Source organism: Thamnophis elegans, chromosome 2 (assembly GCF_009769535.1).
Source record: "Thamnophis elegans isolate rThaEle1 chromosome 2, rThaEle1.pri, whole genome shotgun sequence".
NCBI lineage: Eukaryota > Metazoa > Chordata > Lepidosauria > Squamata > Colubridae > Thamnophis > Thamnophis elegans.
This window is the reverse complement of record NC_045542.1, coordinates 143,830,512-143,852,530: the sequence shown is the minus strand read 5'-3', so window position 1 is coordinate 143,852,530 and position 22,019 is coordinate 143,830,512. Positions and strand designations below refer to the sequence as shown.

Genomic DNA, 22,019 nt, shown 5'->3' with positions numbered 1-22,019 from the left:
TTGTACTTTCAGACTTGCAAGATTCTATCAATGGAGCCTTATAATAAAATTGAATTAGCTCATCTTGTCCTGTTTCCACTCTGGTCAACTTGGGAGGCTGACAGCCATCTCAAACTGGATTGACATGCAGGTTTATTTAACAGGGCTTATTGTAGGTTGTGATAGCACAGTACCTTTTATGTCTGTTTTTCAATTTACTTATTTATTTAATAAAAAATATAGGCTGCCCATCTCAGCTGGAGGTATCCTCCAGATATGTTGGACAATCACACCCTGTGGAAATGGGATGAGAATTTTTATTCAACACTTTGGAATAGATACATTTGGGAAAAGATAGTAGTTATATTACTGGGCTTCCTACCTGATAACCGCAGCCATAAAAAGAAGGAGGGAAAAAAGCAAGAAAGATAGAAAGGGGGAAGGCTGAAGAATCTGTAAAAGCTAAACTACTGCTTCAACAATTCCCTCCCTTGCCCAGATTTGTTACGTGTCACTAACTTGCGGGTGAACTTCACCAAGCTGCATACGCTGGGAGACAATTTGTTAGACTCACGATATCAAGTACTGCAGAAATACTACTATGCGGTATATGAGATGGTGCTTCGAGGGAGCTGCTTCTGTTATGGACATGCCTCTGAGTGTGCCCCGTTCACAGGATCGGCTAACCCGGTTGAAGGCATGGTAAGTTACTCAGTGGGAGGCAAGGGAAAGACCAGGGTGATGAGAAATTGATAACCACGCGAAGTTTATGAGAGCTTAGCTACTATCAGGGGTTCTCTGCATCTACTATAGAAATTCATGGTCTTTTTAAAAAAAAATACCTCTATGCTGGGAGATGCTCCTTCACTAATTGGTGTGAAAGACCTTGTGAACAAGGGTGGGATTCAGCCAATTTGGACTGGTTCACACGAACAGGTAGTCCTGGTGAGCAGTTGGTCCCGCCTACCCGCCCCTGCCCTTTCCTGTCCGATATTTTCCTGTTTTTTACCTCAGCTGATTTGCGCGGCACAGTGGATTGCCACGCGTCAGCTGTTTTACTCACTGGCACTGACATAGAAGGTAAGTTTGTATGCTTAAAATGGGCAGTTTTTAAACTCTCTGCGGCATGCATAGCACGCATATATAGCACGCACACATAGTGTGCTTGCACGTGCAAAGCACACGCTCACCGAACCAGTTGTTAAACTGGTTGCATCCCGCCATTGCTTGTAAACCTATTTTACCTGTCTCCTCTGTTCCAGATCCATGGACAGTGTGTCTGTAAGCACCACACGAAGGGTCTCAACTGTGAGCTGTGCAAGGATTTCTACCAGGACTTGCCCTGGAGTCCAGCCGAGGTCCACAATCCACATGCTTGCAGAGGTGTGAGTGGAAGGCTAAGCCATTGTGCTTACATGGAGCAGGGAGGGATTGCATGGTAAACCAGTGGGAGTCATTGCAGGGAGATCAATCTCTGATGCACATGGTAACATTGCTGTGTATTTACATAGCCAAGACCACAAGCCCTAGAACAGTGATGGCTAACCTTTTTTCCATCGTGTACCAAAAACATGGGGAGCGCAGGGGGGGTCATACATGGGCATGCCCACACCCACAATGAACATGTTTTTCGCCCTCCCCAGGCTCCAGAGACTTTCTAGGACCCTGGGGAGGAACAGCCTTCCCCGCCCTCCAAGACCCTCCGGAAGTTTCCCTGAAGGCTCCGGAGGGCGAAAAACGGCCCTACAGCCAAACTGGAAGTGACTTCCGGATTCCTTGTAGGGCCATTTTTGCCCTCCAGAGCCTTCAGGGAAGCCTCCTGAAGGCTCCAGAGGGGAAAAAACGGCTCTATGAGCAAACCGGAAGTCTGTTTCTGAATTTCCGGTTTGCCCGTAAGGCCATTTTTTTGCGCTCCGGAGGCTTCGTTGAGCCTTAAGGGCGAAAACCAGCCTTAAAAAAAGGCCAAAGTCAGCTGGCAACTGGCTGGAGCTGACAGGGCAACGCCTCATGTGCCCTAACAAATGGCTCCATGTGCCACCTGTGGCACACGTACCCATATGTTCGCCATCACGGCCCTAGAAAGTTTAATAATGGGTGTACTTACTGATTTACTATGGTAAGTTTTTTATTTGCAACTACAATTGGGAGCAGGATTTCCATTGCTAAGCGAGGCGGTTGTTGAATCAATCATGACTGATTTTATTATCTTTTCCCCCCACGATTGTTAAGAGAATCATTGCAATTGTTATGGGAGTTGTTAAGTGAACCTGGCTTCCCTTGTTGACTTTGCTTATCGGAAGCCAGATGGAGATGATCGCAAAGGGTGACCCCAAGACATTGCCACCTTCACAAATACAAATCAGTTGCCCAGTGCCTGAATGTTGATCGTGCAACTGAGATAGTCATAAGTGCAAGGACTGGGTTGTAAGTCACTTTTTTCAGTGTCGTTATAACTTTGAATGGTCAGTAACGAATGTTTGCAAATCAAGGACTACCTGTACAGGTAATGGCCATTCAAAGTTACAACGGCACAGAAAAAAAGCGACTTATGACCATTTTTCACAGTTACAACCTATGCAGCATCCCCATCATCCCTTGATCAAAATTCAGATGCTTGGCAATTGGTTCATACTTATGACCATTGCAGCATCCCAGGGTCATGTGATCACCCTTTGCAATCTTCTGATGAGCAAAGTCAATGAGGAAGCCAGATTCACTTAACCGCCAGGTCACTAACTTATCAGCTGGAGTGATTCACTTAACAAGAAAGATCGTAAAACGGAGCAAAACTCACTTAACAGATTTCTCACTTAACCACAGAAATGTTGGGCTCAATTTTGGTTGTAAGCCGAGGACCACCTGTATAGTATCCTGAATCACACATCTAGTTAAGGTCCAGGCAGAGACCCTCCTCTTTTGGATAGCCATCCAAGCCCACTGCAGAAACTCCTGAAGGTTTCTCCACTCTGGCTGATGGCTCACTCATCTTGGCTGCCTTGCTTCTTCCCCTTGGGAGTATCCTATGAGAGCAGCACAATTGTCATGACTTGAGACCAAATTTCAGGGGAGAAGAAAGTCTGCGTCATCGTTTATTCAATCTCTACTGGAATAAGAGCCGCAGTGGCACAGTGGTTAGAAGGCAGGACTGCAGGCTTCTTCTGCTGACTGCCGGCTGACTGCAATTTGGCAGATCAAATCTCATCAAGCTCAGGGTTGATTCAGCCTTCCATCCTTCCAAGCTGGGTAAAATGAAGACCCAGATTGTTGGGAGCAATAGGCTGACTCTGTAAACTGCTTAGAGAAGGCTGTAAAAGCACTACGAAGTGGTGTATAAGTCTAAGCATTATTGCTGTTTCCCTGAAAATAAGACCTGCCCAGATAATAAGCCCAATTTGACTTTTGAGCTAAAATAAGCCCTCCCCCCAAAATAAGCCCTCCCCAAAAATATTGCAACACAGCAGCAGCCATGAGGTGACCATGCTCTCTGCCTCCTACACCTCAAAAATAATAAGACCTCCCCGAAAATAAGGCCAAGCACTAATTCCGGGGGTCAAAAAAAAATAAGACCCTGTCTTATGTTCGGGGAAACACAGTATAAATATTGCTAGGTCAGGGGGTTGTCTTGGGTGGCATCTGTGGAGGAGAATGGACATGAACGAGATGCAGGCACCTGAATCACTTCCCTGTCTTCTCTCCAGAATGCAACTGCAACGAACACTCCCACCGGTGCCACTTTGACATAGCCGTCTACCTGGCTACAGGTAACTCCAGTGGTGGGGTGTGTGATGAGTGCCAGCACAATACCATGGGCCGCCACTGCCAGAGCTGCAAGCCGTTCTTCTACCGCAACCCACTGGCTGACATCAGGGCCCAAACGGCATGCATTCGTAAGTATGTCACTTTCTCCTTGCGTGCCCCAGGAACAAAGATAAAATAATCTGAATCTACACACAACTGAAAGTGAGTGGCTTTGCCAATTGCTTTGGGAAGGTTTCCATTCCTTCATGGACCCATTTCTTTTTCTTCCTTTGTGTCTGATTTTTGGAGATTATCTGGACAAATCCCTGCAGTTTTCTTGGCAAGGTTTTTCTGAAGTGCTTTGCCATTGCCTCCTTCCTAGGGCTTAGACAAAGTGACTGGCCCAATGGTCACCTATCTGGCTTTGTGCCTGAAACAGGACAAAAAGTCACAGTCTCTTCATTTCTAGCCCGAGACCTTAACCAAGGCTGGCTCTCTTGACCTTAACTCTATTTTAATTTCCCACTAGTTTACTTGCGGAGGGACGCGATGGCTCAGCGGCTAAGATGCTGAGCTTGTCGATTAGAAAGATCGGCGGTTCGAATCCCTAGTGCCGCGTAATGGAGTGAGCTCACGTTACTTGTCCCAGCTTCTGCCAACCTAGCAGTTCGAAAGCATGTGAAAATGCAAGTAGTTGGTGGGAAGGTAACAGTGTTCCGTGCGCCTTCAGCATTTAGTCATGCCAGCCACATGACCACAGAGACGTCTTCGGACAGCGCTCTTTGGCTTTGAAACAAAGATAAGCACCACCCCCTAGAGTCGGGAACGACTAGCACATATTGCGAGGGGAACCTTTACCTTACCTTTAAATTGTTAGCGATTTTTAAACTTGTCAGCGATCAACATTTTCAGCACTTCCAGGATGTATTGATTTGTACGAAGGGCACTGTTGCTTGTAAGATATTATTGGAGCTTTCCTCCAGAGGAAAGGACTTGAAGAAGATTATGTAATAAACTGTCAGAACTCAGTTAGAAATGAACACTGCACACAACGGTCCCTGCATTTGATTCACGGATGATTCCCTACAAAGTGTTTTGTGCTGGATGACTCTGCACTCTGTGATCCCATCCCATCATCTTCTTTAGCAGTTAGTTCAGCTCAGTTCTAAATCAAGTGTTCAGTCAAGCTTTTTATTGAGACAAAAGCCTGAAATTACTCACAAGGTTTCCCTTCTTGTGGCTCTTCTCGTGGCTCATGACATATCAAAACCAGGGGCATCTGCAGGCATCAGAAGTTCAATATGGTGGCATAATAGTCAGTTGACCACCAATGTCAAATCTTAGCTCATGTGTGGCAAAATGCAAAGATCCAGTTCCTGGACATCTTCAGAGAACCAAATGTTTGCTTTTCCTGTGCACTAGGCACAACCAAAATGCATTTTCCAGTGTTTGTGTATCATACTCTTTTCTCCAAGAATGTGTTCTCCTTAGAGCAGGGATGTCAAACTCAAAGTCTGCTGGCCAGATTTGGCTCACGGGGTGCTTAGATCTGGCCCGTGAGGCCACCCTGGAAACAGTGAAGGACTGACCTGTGGTGTCTTTGCCAGAAAAAATGGAGCTAGAGAGGGCCACTCACAGCCCTCCTGGCCTCCGTTTTTGGCCACAAGGGCCTCCCGCAGCCCTCTGCCAGCAAAAACAGAGCCCAGGCAGGCCACACAGGGCCTCCCCGAGCTCCATTTTCGCTGCAGGAGGCTGTCGTGGCTGAAAATGGAGCTGCGACAAGTGACATTGAGCTGGTCACACACACCCTGGCCACGCGCCCCCCTCCCAAGATCAAACTCAAGGTAACCTTGGTATTTTTATGCTAGATAAAAATACAACCGAAATACCACATGTACAATTGGGATGTAGCCCTCAATGAAATTGAGTTTGACACCTCTGCCTCAGAAGGTAAAATGAGACGGGCTACTATCGACAGAGACAGGGACCCCAAAAATCTTGAAATTTTTTGTAAAACCCAAAGTTAGCCCTGCTCTTCCTGAAGCTGCCCCAACCTGAAGAAAGAGGTGAACAAATCACTATTTCTGGAAGTCGCCATCAATGAGGGCTGGTTTTATGGAGCTTTAGCATGCTTTGCAGATAAAATTAATTAGCAGTGTGGCATTGTTCTGCTCAGGGGTGGGTTCTAGCCAGCGTTACTGCCGTTTTCCTGTTGTGCGTTCTTTGCGCGCACTGGATGTGTAATTCAATGGAAATTGTTCTGCGCATGTCCAGAACTAAAAAAAAAAAGATGGTGGTGACAACAGTGGCGACCGGGGAACCAATTCAGGATGTGGCCAGCCTGAATCACTGCAGGTTCTGCAATCTAGGCCGGCATACCACTACTGGTTCAGCTAAACCGGTCCGAACCAGTAGGAACCCACCTCTGGTTCTGCCTATCCAATTTACCAATTTCTTCTTCTCCTCATACACACCTTTTCTCTTTCATCTCGTAGCCTGTGACTGTGACCCAGCAGGCTCTTCGGATGGTGGCGTGTGTGACAGTCATACAGACACAGCGCTGGGCATGATTGCAGGACAGTGTCGTTGCAAAGAGAACGTCAAAGGTGTGCGTTGTGACAGCTGCAAAGAAGGCTTTTACGGCCTGAGCCTCAACGATCCTCTTGGCTGCCAACGTAAGTAACAAGGCTGCCTGGGGAAACCATGTGGCTGCAGGAATACAGAGACTACAGGGAGTCCTTGACTTACAACCGCAATGGAGCCCAACATTTCTGCTGTTAGTGAGACATTTATTAAGGATTTTGTGCTATTCAGAATTTATCATTCTGAAGACTTCCTTATAAGCCAACATGCTTAAACATTGCTCATACCCCATGTGTATATGCTAAGGATGCATTGCTTTAATTAAAAAAAATTACATAAAAAAGAGAATATAAAAGTAAGCACACTGCAGAGGGAAGCACCAGCACCAACTTAATTTAGGTTTTTAGCAATGCATCTGGAGCCTGGGCCCTTGTAGTCCCCAGAGAAGCGTTGTAGACAATTAAAATAACAACAATGCAGGATGTACATCTCCACGCAATGCACAGTTGAGATTTAGGAGCTGTGCGCATTGGCCTGCCTGCAATCATCTGCAGCCTACGCTTACCCATCAACCCCTTTGCAGTGTAGAAATGGGTCAACGCAGGGGTGGGATTCAACTGGTGTAACAACCGGTCCGCTTACAGCGTGCTTCACGCACGCATATTGCATTTGAAATCAGCACTCAATCTTACCTTTTCCTGCAGCTCCAGTGAGTAAAACAGCTCTGGGCTTCAAACAAAGGAAATATAGGACAGAATAGAGCTGGGGCGGGTGGGTGGGGCCAACTGATCGCTGGAACTACCGGTTCTCCCAAACTGGTCCAAACTGGCTGAATCCACCCCTGGGGCAATACACTCGTGCAGTTCCGGACAAGTCTAAATCAAGCTTAGTTGACCATACCCAACATGACAGCCATTCTTTGAGAGAACCTCTAACATGCTTCCAAAATTCCAGATGTGCCACTGGCTTAAAGAGAGTAGAAAACCAGGCTCTATCAGTCCAATTACCAGTATCTCTTATGCAGCCTATTATTTCCCACCCTTCTGTCTCTATTTACTTAAGCAGTACTCCCTGTTCTTTAGTGCTGTTTTCTTTAGGCAAAACAACTATGGAATGGAAATTCTTTAGAAATTACTTCTTCAGAGCAAGGTGAAGAAACAGCTTGCACTACGTGTGAATTCTCTTAGCAGAATCTGAACATTGAGTTTGTACAATGTTGGGTGGAGCGAAGCATTTGGGCGTTCCCTCTAACTTTGCAGTGATCGAGTCTGCTATGTTGGGCTTTGGGGGGGTGGAGGTGTTCAAGCAGAGAAATATGTGCCTCAAACCTCATCGCAACACAATCGGGAGGTGCTTTGCAAGCTGTAAAGTGAGGGTTGAGGGTTGCATGTCATTCTTGAGCTATGAGGTCCTTGGTGCTCTTTTAGCTTAGTTATTTTCTTGCAGACGTTTTATTGTCCAACTAGGTAACAACATCAATGCCAGAAGGATGTGGGGTTTGCTTTCTGTTTATATACAAGTGGCTTGTTCTGTCAATGTTGGTGGAAATGTTCTTGGTAATTCCTTCATTAGGCTATTGTTTACCATTTGTCTGAATTGATAATTCCTTGATTAAAATGTTGCTTACCAATTGATTGATTGTCTAATATTAATCTTGGTATTAATATCTGCTTACACTAGACATAAGGACATTTTCCCCCCATGCTATTACTCTGCTGAACAACTAATTCCTACAATACTGTCAAACTATTTAGTAAGGCTGTATTACTATTATTCTTTTCATCTTTCCTATTACCTATCTCTTTTTCTACTTGTGACTATAACTTTGTTGCTTATATCTTTACTATTTGTATTGTTTTATTTAGTTTCCTAGTATGATTTATGTTGATGGCTAATTTAGTATCCTATGACTATTACTAAGTGTTGTATCTTATGATTTATGATGAATATATTCTTATGATGACAATGATCATGATTTATCACTTATAGCTTTTATGTACACTGAGAGCTTATGCGCTGAAGACAAATTCCTTGTGTCTCCAATCATGTTTGGCCAATAAAGAATTCTATTCTATCTATGTTGATTGCTGGCAAGGAGGTGCAATCTTTTAGCTTTTTGACCATCTCCTTTTAATGATATGTAGATATGCGTATCTTTTGAGGAGAGCAGAGAGAGCGACCCCACTCCCTTCTAGCACTGATGATGTTACTTACTTGGGTCATAAAACATCTGCAAGAAAATAACCAATCTCAGAGGACATCAAGGACCTCACAACTCTGAGCTACAAATGTTTTCTATCGGTCCTCATGAGTTTTAGGTTGCCTACCCCATTTTTTAAAGACCAGACACAGAATCCCACAGGAAACTACTGATGTGTGTTCTCAGCCTGCAGGTGTGACCCACGTGGCATCATCACAGATAGCAGCCCCTGTGACCAGATCAGAGGTGATTGCTATTGCAAGCGTTTTGTCACTGGGCAATACTGCGACCAGTGTTTGGTGAGTGGTTGTTGTATCAATTGGATTTGTGCTGTGCCTATTTTGAGCCCAGTCCCTTAATGGGTATGTTGGTCCTTCTCTTTCACAGCCCGAATACTGGGGTTTGAGCTACGACGTGGCAGGCTGCCGAAGCTGTGCTTGTGATTTCGGAGGTGCCTTCGACAATAGGTAGGACTGCAGTCAGCCAGACATCAAAGGGCAGAAGGAAACATTTTAAGTGGCTCCCGAGAGACCGTCTGTTTCTCCACAGCTGGGAATTCTGAATTGACATATCCTGAAAATAGAGCTTCACAAATTGACTCTGTGGCTAGTGGTCAAATTCCGTAATAACACTGATAGCAATAGCAACAGCACTTAGACTTATATACCGCTTCACAGTGCTTTACAGCCCTCTCTAAGCGGTTTACAGAGTCAGCGTATTGCCCCCCAACAATCTGGGTCCTCATTTTACCCACCTCGGAAGGTTGGAAGGCTGAGCCAACCTTGAGCCTGGTGAGATTCGAACTGCCAAATTGCTGGTAGCCAGTGATCAACAGAAGTACCCTGCAGTACTGCACTCTGCGCCATTGGTGGTTTCCTACCGGTTTGGATCGGCTCAGACGAACCAGTAGTGGTTTGGTGGCCTAGGTCGCTGGAACCGGCAGCGACCCAGGCCTGCCAAGCCCTCGAACTAGTTCTCTTGGCGGCACTGTATGCGCCTCCATCTTGTTTTTTGCTTCTGAGCATGCGCAGAATAATTTTTATTGCACTGTGCATGCATGCGCAGCGCACAAACAAGCAAACTGGCAGTACTGCCTGCCAGAACCAGGGGTGGGTTCCTGTCAGTTCTAACCTCTTTTATAGAAGAAGTTCCACAAATTTACCATGCCGTTTAGAACTGGTTCCAGCTCCCTCCCCCCGCCTGTCTGCACAAAGCTTGCCCTGCCTGCCGCTCACTGATTGGCTGGCTCACCAATTGCCCCTCCCCCCACCTCTAAGAGTCCTATCTAAACCTTAAAGTATTAAAACTGTCAAGTTTGACACCCATGGGGTTTTTTTTCTAAAGGCTTAGGGGTTCAAGGGTCTTGTAACTTGACAGCTTTAAGACTTACACACTTCAACGCCAGAGTTCCTGAGCCAACATGACTGGAGGAGGAATTCTGGGAGTTGAAGTCCACATGTCTTAAAGCTGTCAAGTTTGAACACCCCTGGATTTATTTTCTAAAGGGTTAGGGGTGTAAGGGTCTTGTAACTTGGCAGCTTTAAGACTTGAGTGCTTCAAATGCCAGAGTTTCTGAGCCAACATTTTGGTTGGTAAGCAAAAGCGTTGTTAAGTGAGTTTCACCACATTTTACAAGTTGGCCCCGCCCACCCAGTCACACGACTGCCAAGCCACTCCCACTCGGTCACATGGTTGGCAAGCCATTCCCACCTGGTCACATGGCCAGCAAGCCACTCCCACAAAGCAGGCCACACCTACAATAGAGGTTCTAAAAAAATTTGAAACCCACCACTGGCCGGAACCCACCCCTGCACTGCACCATCACGGCTCATACCCTTAAGCAACAACACTAACATTTTTCAGCATCGTGCACAAATAGGGATGCTAGCTTTTGGATATCAAAACTACATTTAAGCATTTTTTTAAACTTTCATGTTAAACTGGTTAACTTTCCTTTTAAGTTTTTTTAAAAACTGGTTTCGTGTTTTCTAAATTTCCTTGTAAACAACGGGATTTATGATTTTAGAAGACACTCCTTGCTATGCTTGTGCACTGCTATGAACTGTAATGTTGTGATGACCTAATGTCTCCAGACAAATGCTTATCCATTCATTTGTTTATTCAAATTAACACAGAGGTGTAGAATTGCTTCCATTTCATGCAGCTGGGAGACTTTTTTCTTTCTTTCTGTACTGAGTGAAATTTCACAAAACAATGACCTATACCCGAATGAATTTGAGGAAACCATCGGGAACCAGACCAAAGAGCTTTGGGAACAGGGGCTGGTCCTGGGGGCCCACTTTACTGTGTTCTCAGTGTCTCCCCCAAGGCCGTGCCTAGCTTAGCAAGAGTTATTGTCAAAATTTTCCTCCGTGTCCCTGTGCCCTCCAAGTTACACTTCTTTTTGGCTAGATGAAACAACCATCTGATGAGACGAAGCCGTAGAGAAATACAAGTGGCACCTCCATTTACAATTATAATGGAGGCCAACTTTTCTATTGGTATCCAAGACAGTTGTTTAAGTGAGCTGCGTCCCATTTTACCAACCTTTTGCCACAGTTATTAACCACTGCAGTTGTTAAGTTGGTAACATGGTCGTTAAGTGAATGTAATTTTGTAGTTCAGAAGGTTGCAAAAAGTGATCACACGATCCCAGGACACCTATCATAAATACATTCTAATTGGCAACTGCCTGCAATTTGATCACGTGACTGTGGGTTACTGCAAACGGTCGTGTGAAAAACAATTGTGTCACTTTTTTCAGTGCCATTGTAACATTGAATGGTCACTACATAGATGGTTTTAAGCTGAGGACTATCTGTGCATTCAGCTGTATGACTGACTCGTTCATCCCACAACACTGAGCACCTCTAGGAGCTGGGATGGAGTTGGGTTCTCATGCTAGCACAGGGGCGTCAAACTCAATTTCATTGAGGGGCACATCAGGATTGTATTTGACCTTGGGTGGGGCAGGGTGGGAGTGGCCAGGGTAGGTGTGCAAGGTTGACATCACTCATGTTGTGGGCGCCTGTGGAATGAGTGCTCTGCCAGGAAAAATGGGCTCCCCAGCTCCGTTTTCGACTGGGCCGGTCTCCGGTGGCCCTCTGCCAGGTCGCACACAGCCCTCCCGAGCTCTGTTTTCACTAGCAGAGGCACCACGGGCTGCTCCTTCAATGTTTTCAGGGCAGCCCAGTGGACCAGATCTAAGCACCCCAGAGGCCTGATCCGGCCCCTGGGTCTTGAGTTTGACAGCCCTCTGCTAACACCTCTACCGAGGAGCTGGTCTAATTTTCTTCCAACTCAACTGCCAAGAACTCAACTCACAACACAGATATTTTGAGAGGCAAGATGCAAACACTTCTTGGGACTTGGAGGGGGGCCAGTTTCCCCTTGAACCTTCCAGGAACATGGCACTCCCCCTTTTTCTGCAGCTGTATCAGTGTCCTATGACCTGATACAAGGCTTAGTGCAGCCAAGCAGACAAAAAAAATGTTTGTTTTTCTCGTCGCAGAACTAAACATGGCAAGGCAAGAAAAGGATTGCAAGAGAGGGCGTGGGTGGAATTTTGGCACCCACTAGTGGGAACTTCGGCTGTCTGTTGTGATAACATCCATTGTGTTTTGCAAGACTGAATCAGAGAATTTGGGGAGAGCCACGCTGGTGCAAAAAAAAAAAGTGATACTCCTTATTGCATCCAGACCTGTTTGGAAAGGACTGACTCGGCCTTGAATTTTTGCTTGCCATAGCAAAGCCTAATTTAGAACTAGGATTCCTTGTTTGAAGTTGCATTTGAGAATCGAACTCTCTTCCTGACCAATAATAGGCAGACCGTGTCAGTATAGCAGTGGTGGGTTGCTTATCCCGTTCCAACCGGTTCGGTTGGAACGGGGCCAGCGGCGTCCTCATGCACATGCGCAGTTCACGCATGCGTCTTAGCCCTGCACGATGCTCCAGCTGCTCGCAGAGAATCATGCAGGCGCTGTATGTGCCATCCAGCTGCTTGCGGAGAATCGTGCAGGAGCTGTATGTGCCATGCGCCTGCGTAGAAGCGCAGAAGCCTTCAAAGACTGGTAAGGAGCGCGGGCGGGTGGGTGGGCCCTTCGCCATTCCCGGAAGTTACTTACTTCCGGGTTTGCCGACCAACGGGTACTCAGGGACCGCCGCGAACCGGTTGAAACCCACCCCTGCAGTATAGTCACCATCTCTCTTCTTCATGTCTCAGTTTGCATCTTTATCCTTTCTTTGCAGTTGTTCTTCATCTGTACTGAGTGTCATGATCTCTTATAGCTACCTCCGTTAGTCTGCATTGTTAATTATGAATATTGATAAGAAGCACCATTGTAGGCATATCACCAGATTACAGGGAGAAATGTTAGGAGAGGATCTGTCCTTTAACACTATACACCTGTGACAGGGGTGGGTTCCTGCTAGTTCTAACCTCTTCTATAGAAGAGGTTCCAAAAATCTACCGTGCCATTTAGAACTAGTTCCAGCTCCCTCTCCCTGCCCGTCCACACCACGCTTGCCCTGCCCACCGCTCACTGATTGACTGGCTCACCAATCACCCCGTCTGCCTCTAAGAGTCCTATCTAAACCTTAAAGTCTTAAAGCTGTCAAGTTTGAACACCCCTGGGGGTTTTTTTCTAAAGGGTTAGGGGTGCAAGGATCTTGTAACTTGACAGCTTTAAGACTTGCGTGCTTCAAATGCAAGAGTTTCTGAGCCAACATTTTGATTGCTAAGCAAAAGCGTTGTTAAGTGAGTTTCACCACATTTTACAAGTTGGCCATGCCCACCCAGTCACATGCCTGGCAAGCCACTCCCATCCAGTCACATGGCCGGCAATCCACTTCCACCCAGTCAAATGGCCAGCAAGCCACTCCCACAAAGCAGGCCACACCTACAGAAGAGGTTCTAAAAAATCTGAAACCCACCACTGACCTGTGATGGCGAACCTATGGCAAACCTGTGGAGCCATCTATGTGGGCATGCCAGTCATCATCCAGGTCAGCTCCACTGCACATGCCTGCATGCCTTCTGCTGGCCAGCTGATTTTCGGGTTTCTGCTGGGAGACACACACATTTGTGGCGGGGGTGAATTGCACGAGCATGCGTGGGAGGTTGCCAGGATGTGCACATGAGCGGAGAGGTGGGGGGATGCGCCCCACTCGTGCCCCATTTTTGGTTCCAGGAGGCCTCAGGGAGGTCTGTTAGCATCAAAAATGGGGAGTGGGGGGAGCGCAGAGGGGGTCGCACATGCATGCATGTGGGCCGGGGCCTGCAGGGGGGCATTGAATTATGGGTGTTGGCACCTGCACATGCTTTTGGCACTCAAGGGAAAATAGGTTTGCCATCACTGCTATACACTATATACCTATTTGCATTACAGGTAGTTCTCAACTTACAAATTTTCATTAGTGACCATTCCAATTTATAATGGTGCTGAAAGAAATGAAATACAACCAGCTATTGCTCTTGCTTGTATGGACCCTGGTGGTGCAGTGATTAAAATGCAGCATTGCAGGAAAACTCTGCCCCTCAGCCTGCTGTTCGATCCTGACAAGACTCAAGGTTGACTCAATCTTCCATCCTTTCTAAGTTGGTAAAATAGGGACCCAAATTTTGGGGACAGAGCGCATTGTATAACAGGGGTTCCCAACCCCCCAGTCTGTGGACTGGCACCAGTCCGTGGCATGCCAGAAACTGGTATGCGCAAACAAGTGAATCCCCATCTGCAGGATGCAGGCAGAATGCAAAACCATGCCCCGTCTGGTCCGTGGGAAAACCTCTCTTCACGGAACTAGTCCCTGGTGCCCCAAAGGTTGGGGGCCGCTGTTATATAGGACAATGGAGTAGTATATAAATTTAAATACCATTGCTATTATTAGTGCTGTTACAACCTTTGCAGCATCCGCAACAAAATTCAGGTGCTTGGCAACTGGCATGTATTTACGATAGTTACATCCTCGGGGTCACATGATCACCATCTGCAACCTTTCCAGCCATTTTCTGATCAGCAAAATCAATGCTTTTGTTTAATTCTCCTAACAATTGCAGTTATTTGCTTAACAAAAAATTGTAAAATCGGGCGTGATTCACTTAACAACCGCTTTGCTTAGCAATAGAAATTCTGGTCTCCACGGAGGTCATAAGTTGAGGACACCCTGTCTGAAGCCATTGGTGCTGTTGAACGTTGCCTGCTTTTTGCCAGTCCCATTCCATTTATGTTGTTCAAAGGCTTAGCTAAAGGGGTCTTATTTTTGCTGTTGTGCCTTCTGTCTCCAGATGTTCTGTGAACGATGGCCAGTGTCCCTGTCGGCCCCACCTTATAGGTCGTCAGTGCAATGATGTGCAGCCGGGGTTTTTCTGTATGCCCTTGGACTACTACATGTATGAGGCTGAACATGCCACTGGTCTTCCTCCAACCGATCCAGATCTCCCAGTAAGTATGCTGGGCAAAGGAGGAGGGAATGAACTGGATAGGACGAAAAACTGCTGTATCTGTGTGCAGCTTTGTCTGTGTTTAGAAAACCATTGTCATTTATTTAAGAATTTGATAAAGAAGGGCGAGGATGCTGGTGGTCTGAGGCTGGCTTAAGGCAAATTTGAAGACTGCTTGAGTGCTAGGGAATACAATCCAATTTCCTAGCCTACTAAAAGGCTGCAAGAGGCTATCCAGACATGCTGTACTTGTATGAATTACCCCTGGAAAGGGTATGGCTGACCATTTTCAGCCTGTTCTTTTTGAACTTGGGGACAGAGATTAACCCCATCCATGAGCTGAAATCACACATAAAATCTTGTTGTTGCAAAATCTCAAGATGCTGGGGGCTGCTGTAAAAGAGAAGTCGGGAGGTCCATGTATTGCCTCTGTCTAGTCCAGGGGTGTCAAACGCAAAGCCCGTAAGCCGGGTCCAGCCCACAATGTGATTGGATTCGGCCCATGGGGCCGTCCTGGAAAATGTAAGGGGCCGGCGTGCATTGCTTTGGCCCAGTCTACCCAATGCGAAGAGGAAACATCGGGCTACCATGGCTTCAGCCCAGTCTACCCAATGCAAAGAGGAAACATGCCTGCAATTTGAGGAGTGGTGTCCAGCTGCCCATGCCCACCCAGTTAGCTGTGCCCACCCAGTTGGCCATGCCCAGTGAGTGCTGTCAAGCTGGCCATGCCCACCCAGTCAGCCACACCCATCCAGTCGGCCATGCCCGCTTGGGTCCCTGAAGTCAACCACAGACCTGAGTCAGAGAGGGATGAAATTGAGTTTGACACCTCTGGTCTAGTCCAACAGATTGCTATATTTGCCTACGTATTTCTATAGTACTCAGAGTACATAACAATCTTGAGAGATTTTGGATATGATCCAATGGAATCCCTTTCCCAATCCAGGTGGCTCAAGCAAGGAGTCCAGATCACACACTGTAGAGGGGAATATGGTTCCCTTCCATTTTGCCCTTGCAGATTTTAGCTCCTTTGGATTGTTGGGTGGCCAAGACAGAAAGACACAATCGCCCATAACAATTACAGTGAGATCTGCTTTCCTCCCGGTGACAGGGTCCCTTGCGACCAGAATCGCCTGTGGATTGTGTGGAATATTACAACGGAGTCCAGAATGGGCGCAGGGTGAGGCTGAGGCGCCAGCACAGCACAATAAGACTCTTGCAGCAGCGGGGGGCGCTCTCGAGAGCCCGACAGCTTCAACAAAAGGTGACTGTGGGAAAATGTCTGTGGGGAAAGTGATGCTTGAAGAGAAACTGGGATTGCCCAGAGCTCTCTAAGATACTAGTAGGGCTGCCAAAGAAGACTTCCAAAGGGGAAAAGAGCAAATAAGATGGGACCTTCTTTCCCAGCTCACGTTCAACAAACTGGACTGGCAGCAGAATTTCACTTTGATCCCAGTGAAGGGATATTGTCCTGCGCTGCACATGAAGTCCTAGCTTAGGGGAATTTATAGATAGCTATGGGTCTGATAACACATTAACTCCTTACGTAGTACACGGCTCTTGCAACCCAGAATCAAAGGGAGTTGGGCAGTATATAAATTAGATACAAGCAATGGTGGGATTCAAGTAATTTACAACCGGTTCTCTGCCCTAATGATTTCTTCCAACAAGCAGTTTGCCAAACTGCTCAGAAAGTTAACAACTGGTTCTCCTGAAGTGGTGCGAACTGGCTGAATCCCACCACTGGATACAGTTAGACCTCAATTTAGAACTGTAATGGAGCTTGATCAACCTGATTTTACATCCTTTTTTCACCAGACATTAAGTGAATGATGTAGTCATTAAGTGAACCAATTGTTTGTTGCGAGCCAATTTTGCTAAAAACTGGATGTAAATACAACTTTTTGGGAAAAAATATTATAAAACATGGTCATATGATCATAAGATGCTGCAAACAGGCATAAATGCATGCCAGTTGCTCAAATTGCTGTCACATAATTGTGGCGTATATATGTCTGAATGTCAGAATCTCAGGACTAATAAATAAATACCCCAAAGAGGTCTATCGTAACTCTGAACAGTCACTAAGTGATAAGTCAAGGACCACCTGTATTTCCTATGTTCTTTTTTCTCTGAAAAATAACTTGTGTTGTAGGGATGAAAGTGAAAATGGATGGATCCATGGATAGATTAAAGACGATGAAAGAAAGAGAAAGAAAGAAGGGGGAGAGAGGGAGGGAGGGAGGGAGGGAAAGAGAAAGAAAGAGAGGGTGGGAGAGAGAGAGAGAGAAAGAAAAAAAGAAAGAAAGAAAAAGAGAGAAGGGGAAAGAAAGGAAGGAAAAAATTGAAGGAAGGAAAGAAAGGAGGGAGGGGGAGAAGGAAGGAAGAATGGATGGATGGAAATAAGGAAGGAAGAGGAAGAGAAAGGAAGGAAGAAAAGAAAGAAAGAAAGAAAGAAAGAAAGAAAGAAAGAAAGAAATATAGGTTCAAGAGATGGGAGAGGATGCCTGGAAATTGTTGAGCTCTGGGTTTTATTAAGCCAAAAGGTAAAAGAATAAAACTTAAATCCACTGTGCTTCTCTGTCATGATTTAAACACATCTTGAGCTTGTAAGAAAAGCATGTGGTTTCGCTGGAATAGTAACTCAGTGGCATAGCAGGGAAGGCTTCCTCAAAGGTCTATTTCCACTTGCCAGTCAAGTTGCTAAAAACATACTCACAGAAGCCAGAAAGTTGTGAGTAAGAAACACTGGTACCATGTCTTTGCTACTTACACTGCTTTTTTATCTACAGCCTGATGTGGAAGTTATACAGCGGGAGCACACAGGCCATATGATCACATGGACAGGCCCAGGCTTTGCCCGTGTGCGCGATGGGGCTGGACTCTCCTTCGACATTGACAACATTCCTTACCCAATGGAATATGGCATCTTGTTCCGCTATGAACCTGAGGTGGGTAGAAATTGTTGGAGGGAAGACGGGTGGGCTTTGGACGGGCAAAGTCCTGGCCTTATCTTCAGCACGTGCATGGGAGCAAGAATCATTTTGGAGGAAATCTTTCAAAAATCATTTTTTGAATACAATTGCTTTGATTATTTATACTTCTGCTTTTCATGAATACCTATTGGTAGGTCATTATTAGGTCAAAGTGCTAAGATTAAGAAATGGATTTGCAGCGCACCTTCTCAACTTAGTGTCTTATATTATAAACCACAACTGCATGGGGGATATAGTAAAAAAAAGAAGCAAAATAAGTTATATATGTGTCGGGCGCAAACAATCAGAACTGCTTGTGAATTAGCAGAAGCTTTGTTAGTCACTCTATTTTACTAGCATCGCACCAGATTAACTGCATTGTCTTGGGAATGGTCAGATGAGGCATCAGGGATTCCGGGGAAGGTCAAGCCTGTGCCACTTTCTACACTTTCTACAGACTCTAAGCTAAGCCCTCTCTTAATACCTCCTTCCAGTCTAGCTGGAAATTTAACCACCAGTAGAGATCTGCTATAATTTTTGAGCCTGGAATATTGCAATGTGATATATATCTAGACTCCTAGTTTCAAGGAGGAGAGAAAGGTCTCAATCCATACATGTGTGTGTGTGTGTGTGTGTGTGTGCGCGCGCGCGTACACATACACGCCATACATGTATACGATGATGCAGTGGATAGAATCCAGTACTGCAGGCTACTTCTGCCTGCTGCCTGCCTGCAATTTGGCAGTTCACATCTTACCAGTCTCAAGGTTAATTCAGCCTTCCAGCCTTCCAAGGTGGGTAAAATGAGGACTCAAACTGTTGGGGGGAAATATGCTGACTCTGTAAACTGCTTAGAGAGGGCTCTAAAGCATTGTAAAGCCAGTGGTAGGATTCAGCTGGTTAGGGCAAACTGGTTGTTAAATTGCTGGCTGGCCTCACCCCTTCATGCCCTGCATCTTCCAGGAGCCCCAGGAGCCCCATTTTGGTTCCCAGGTAAGTGAAGAGAGGCCTACTAGACCCCAAACGGGATGCAAAGTTTGTGGTGCAGTCCCCCCATGGACATTTTTGCTTCCAGGAAACTCCAGAGAGGCCTACTAGGCCCAAAACAGGGTACAGGAAGAAGGCATGCCCCCTTGCGGCCTGCTTTTGCTCCCAGGAGGCTGCAGGGAGGCCTACTAGACCCAAAATAGTATGTGAGTATACGGCACGCACACACATACACACACACACACACACACGGCCCGTTTTTGTTCCCAGGAGGCTGCAGGGAGGCCGGGTGCTGCCTGTCCACACCCACCATGGCCATGCCCACCCGGCTGGTCATTAGGGCAGAGAACCGGTTGTTAAATTATTTGAATCCCACCACTGTAAAGCGGTATATAAGTCTAAGTGCTATTGCTATTTGTAATTATACAAATCTGTCCTTGTTATTATTAAAGTCCACATATATAAGGCCAACTATGACCTTCAGCTTTGCTGATAGTGTAGTTTTCTTGGCAAGATCTCGGAAAGAGTTTGCCTTTGCCTCCTTTCTAGGACTGAGAGAACGTGACTGGCCCAAGATCACCCAGCTGGCTTTGTGCCCGAGACAGGACCAGAACTCACAGTTTCCTGTGAGTCCTTGTGTATTAAACATTACATCACACTGGCTCTGATGAGGGTTCTGCTGGCAGGGAAAATATTTAAATCATAGAAAGCCAGAGAGGTGAACATATCACCTTGTTATTCTGGGGCAAAATAGACCCAGATTCAAGGGCATGTTGGGTTTTGGAATTCACTGCATGTAACTGGTATGCGAGAAAAAACTTGAGAGATGGTGCAACGACTTGCTGCCAAAGGAATTGTCAGATAAAAATGCGCATAGCCCACAGCTGCATAATGGGAAGAGAAAGAAGCTCAGAAGGGATCCTACATAGCTTTCAGGCTGTAAAGGTGGGAAATGTGCACACGGGGACTTGCATGTTTCTATTCATATAGGCTTATATGAGCCTTACACAAGCCTCACATAGCCTTAAAGGTGAATTAGCTCATCTGGTCGGGTTTCCCGCAGGGGTGGAATTGGAAAATTTTAGCAACTGGTTCTCTGCCCGGTTGCTGGGTGGCCCTGGCCATGGGGCCATGGCCTAGTTGGCTTCACACACTATGATGTGGGGGGCATTTTTGCCCTCCCCAAGCTCCGGAGGCTTTCCTCGAGGCTGAAAATAGGCTCACTTCTAGACTTCTGGTACTTCCGGTAGGCCTGTTTTTCGCCTTCCCCAGGCTCTGGAGGCTTTCCTTGACCCTCTGGGAGGGGGAAAACGGCCTCTCCTGGATTCCAGAGGGTCTCTGCCCAAGCCTATCTTTTTCTTTAGATTTAATTTTGTGATTACTGATTTATTCTTTAACCCTTATGAATCTCTTTTTTTTGAGTCAGAAAGAGTTATGAAGTTTGGAGCAGTGGTTAAGGTGCTGGCCTGGAAACCAGGAGAAAGTGAGTTCTAGTGTTGCCTTTGGTATAAAAGCCAGTTGAATGACTTTATGCCAGTCACTGCCTCTCAGCCCAATTCATGTCCCGGGGTTGCTATTGTGAGGAAAATAGGAGGAGGAAGGAATAGTATGCATGTTTGCCACCTTGAATTACTTATAAAAGTAATAAGGGTGAGATAAAAATATAATAAATAAATAGAGGTCTCAAGAAGGATCTCCATTCTGTGAGAGAATTTGAGAAAGCACTATTTATCCTAGAATCCTGTCTTTAAACCTGTTGTATCTCCTCTTCAGTCCACAGAAGATTGGGAAGTTGTTGTCAGTGTCAGCTCGCAGGATCTACCAGTGAGTCCACGTTGTGGCAACTTGCTGCCCTCTGAACAGGTGTATCAAGGGAGCTTGCCCCATACCTCCAGGTGAGAAGAGATGGGAGAAGAGGTGGGCAAATTGCTTACTCAATGGGGAGGTTTATTACAGAGACTGCTACTGTTCATTTTCACTGTAGGTTTCCCATCACTAATGACTGTTCTTAAATCGATGGATTAGGATGCGCCTGACAAAATGAAACAGCCCTCTGCACTAAATTCTACATTTTCTTTGATACTCAAGAACAGAACATGTTTCTCAGCAGATAAATGTCTACAGAGGGGCTCAAAATGATAGGATGGAGCTGTGACCGCATGTACTCAACACTTTGCCTCTGTTTATGTGTGTCACGTGTTAAAAAGGGATGGGACTTTGATCACCTGGATGCAGTGGCCATCTTTAACTTTCTGACATTTCATTACCTGTTCTGACCCCCATCGTTCGACACCAAAGCACACTCTGAGTCAGAGATAAATTTCGGCATTTAATTAACAGACAAACAGGTCCTTGGCAGCAACCTGGCACAGACAGGCTTGGGCAGCAATAAACACAGATAAGGCTTGGCAGCAATCCAGCCTGCCAAGCTCATACAAAGTTCTCCGACATTCGATTCTGTGTTGACTTCTGCAAAGAGGGGCGTGTGCACAAGTAGCTTTTTAAAGTCTGGAGAGGAGCCTAATGACCACCAGCTGAGTACAATTACCTCCTGTAATTGCGTAATTGTTCCTGATGCCTATTAGCTGGATGGTGTGCATCCAGGAACATCTCTACTGGCTTCTGGCTCACTCTCCCTTGTCTCCTCCCCACTGGTCCAAGGATCAGGTGCCTCCTGGTGGCCAACCAGCCTCTCTGTGCCCTGCTCGGAGTCGGAACCCTGTCCAGGGTCCTCCACATCCTCTAGAGCCGACTCATAGGGCCTCTCGCTGTCGGAGTCTGGTGGCAGCTCCAACGGCTCCTGCTGGGCCACAACAATTACCAAACTAGGTAACATCATCGGTGCTTAGATACAAAATACAAAAAATCTACAGCAAAGAGCTAAAAAATTTTGGAAAATAGTAATTATTCATTTTTAATAAGACACTGTGTGGTACTCTGACTTTCTATCATTAACGGATTTTTACTGGTAAGGAAAAGTTGGAAGAAGATGTGGGAGAAGAAAGAAGGATTAAACATGGAAGATAATTGCACCTGATATCTCTGAATGGGGTAGATAGATAGGTTGCCAAATAATGACTTAGCCAACAAGTCTCTTTAACCATGGTCCAATTGTAAC

The 22,019-nt window shown here is 46.1% G+C and overlaps 1 protein-coding gene across 1 annotated transcript in view; it reads left to right on the top strand.

Moving 5' to 3' along the window:
* The window catches only part of LOC116504622 (laminin subunit beta-4-like), a 106,478-nt gene that overhangs the window by 40,732 nt on the left and 43,727 nt on the right, over positions 1 to 22,019 (top strand). The window contains exons 8-17 of the mRNA XM_032211766.1: positions 479 to 681; positions 1,242 to 1,362; positions 3,678 to 3,866; positions 6,213 to 6,392; positions 8,687 to 8,799; positions 8,888 to 8,967; positions 14,784 to 14,940; positions 16,051 to 16,203; positions 17,732 to 17,890; positions 20,675 to 20,796. Coding sequence (XP_032067657.1) covers positions 479 to 681; positions 1,242 to 1,362; positions 3,678 to 3,866; positions 6,213 to 6,392; positions 8,687 to 8,799; positions 8,888 to 8,967; positions 14,784 to 14,940; positions 16,051 to 16,203; positions 17,732 to 17,890; positions 20,675 to 20,796 — 1,477 coding nt within the window. The remainder of the gene's footprint in view (positions 1 to 478; positions 682 to 1,241; positions 1,363 to 3,677; positions 3,867 to 6,212; positions 6,393 to 8,686; positions 8,800 to 8,887; positions 8,968 to 14,783; positions 14,941 to 16,050; positions 16,204 to 17,731; positions 17,891 to 20,674; positions 20,797 to 22,019) is intronic.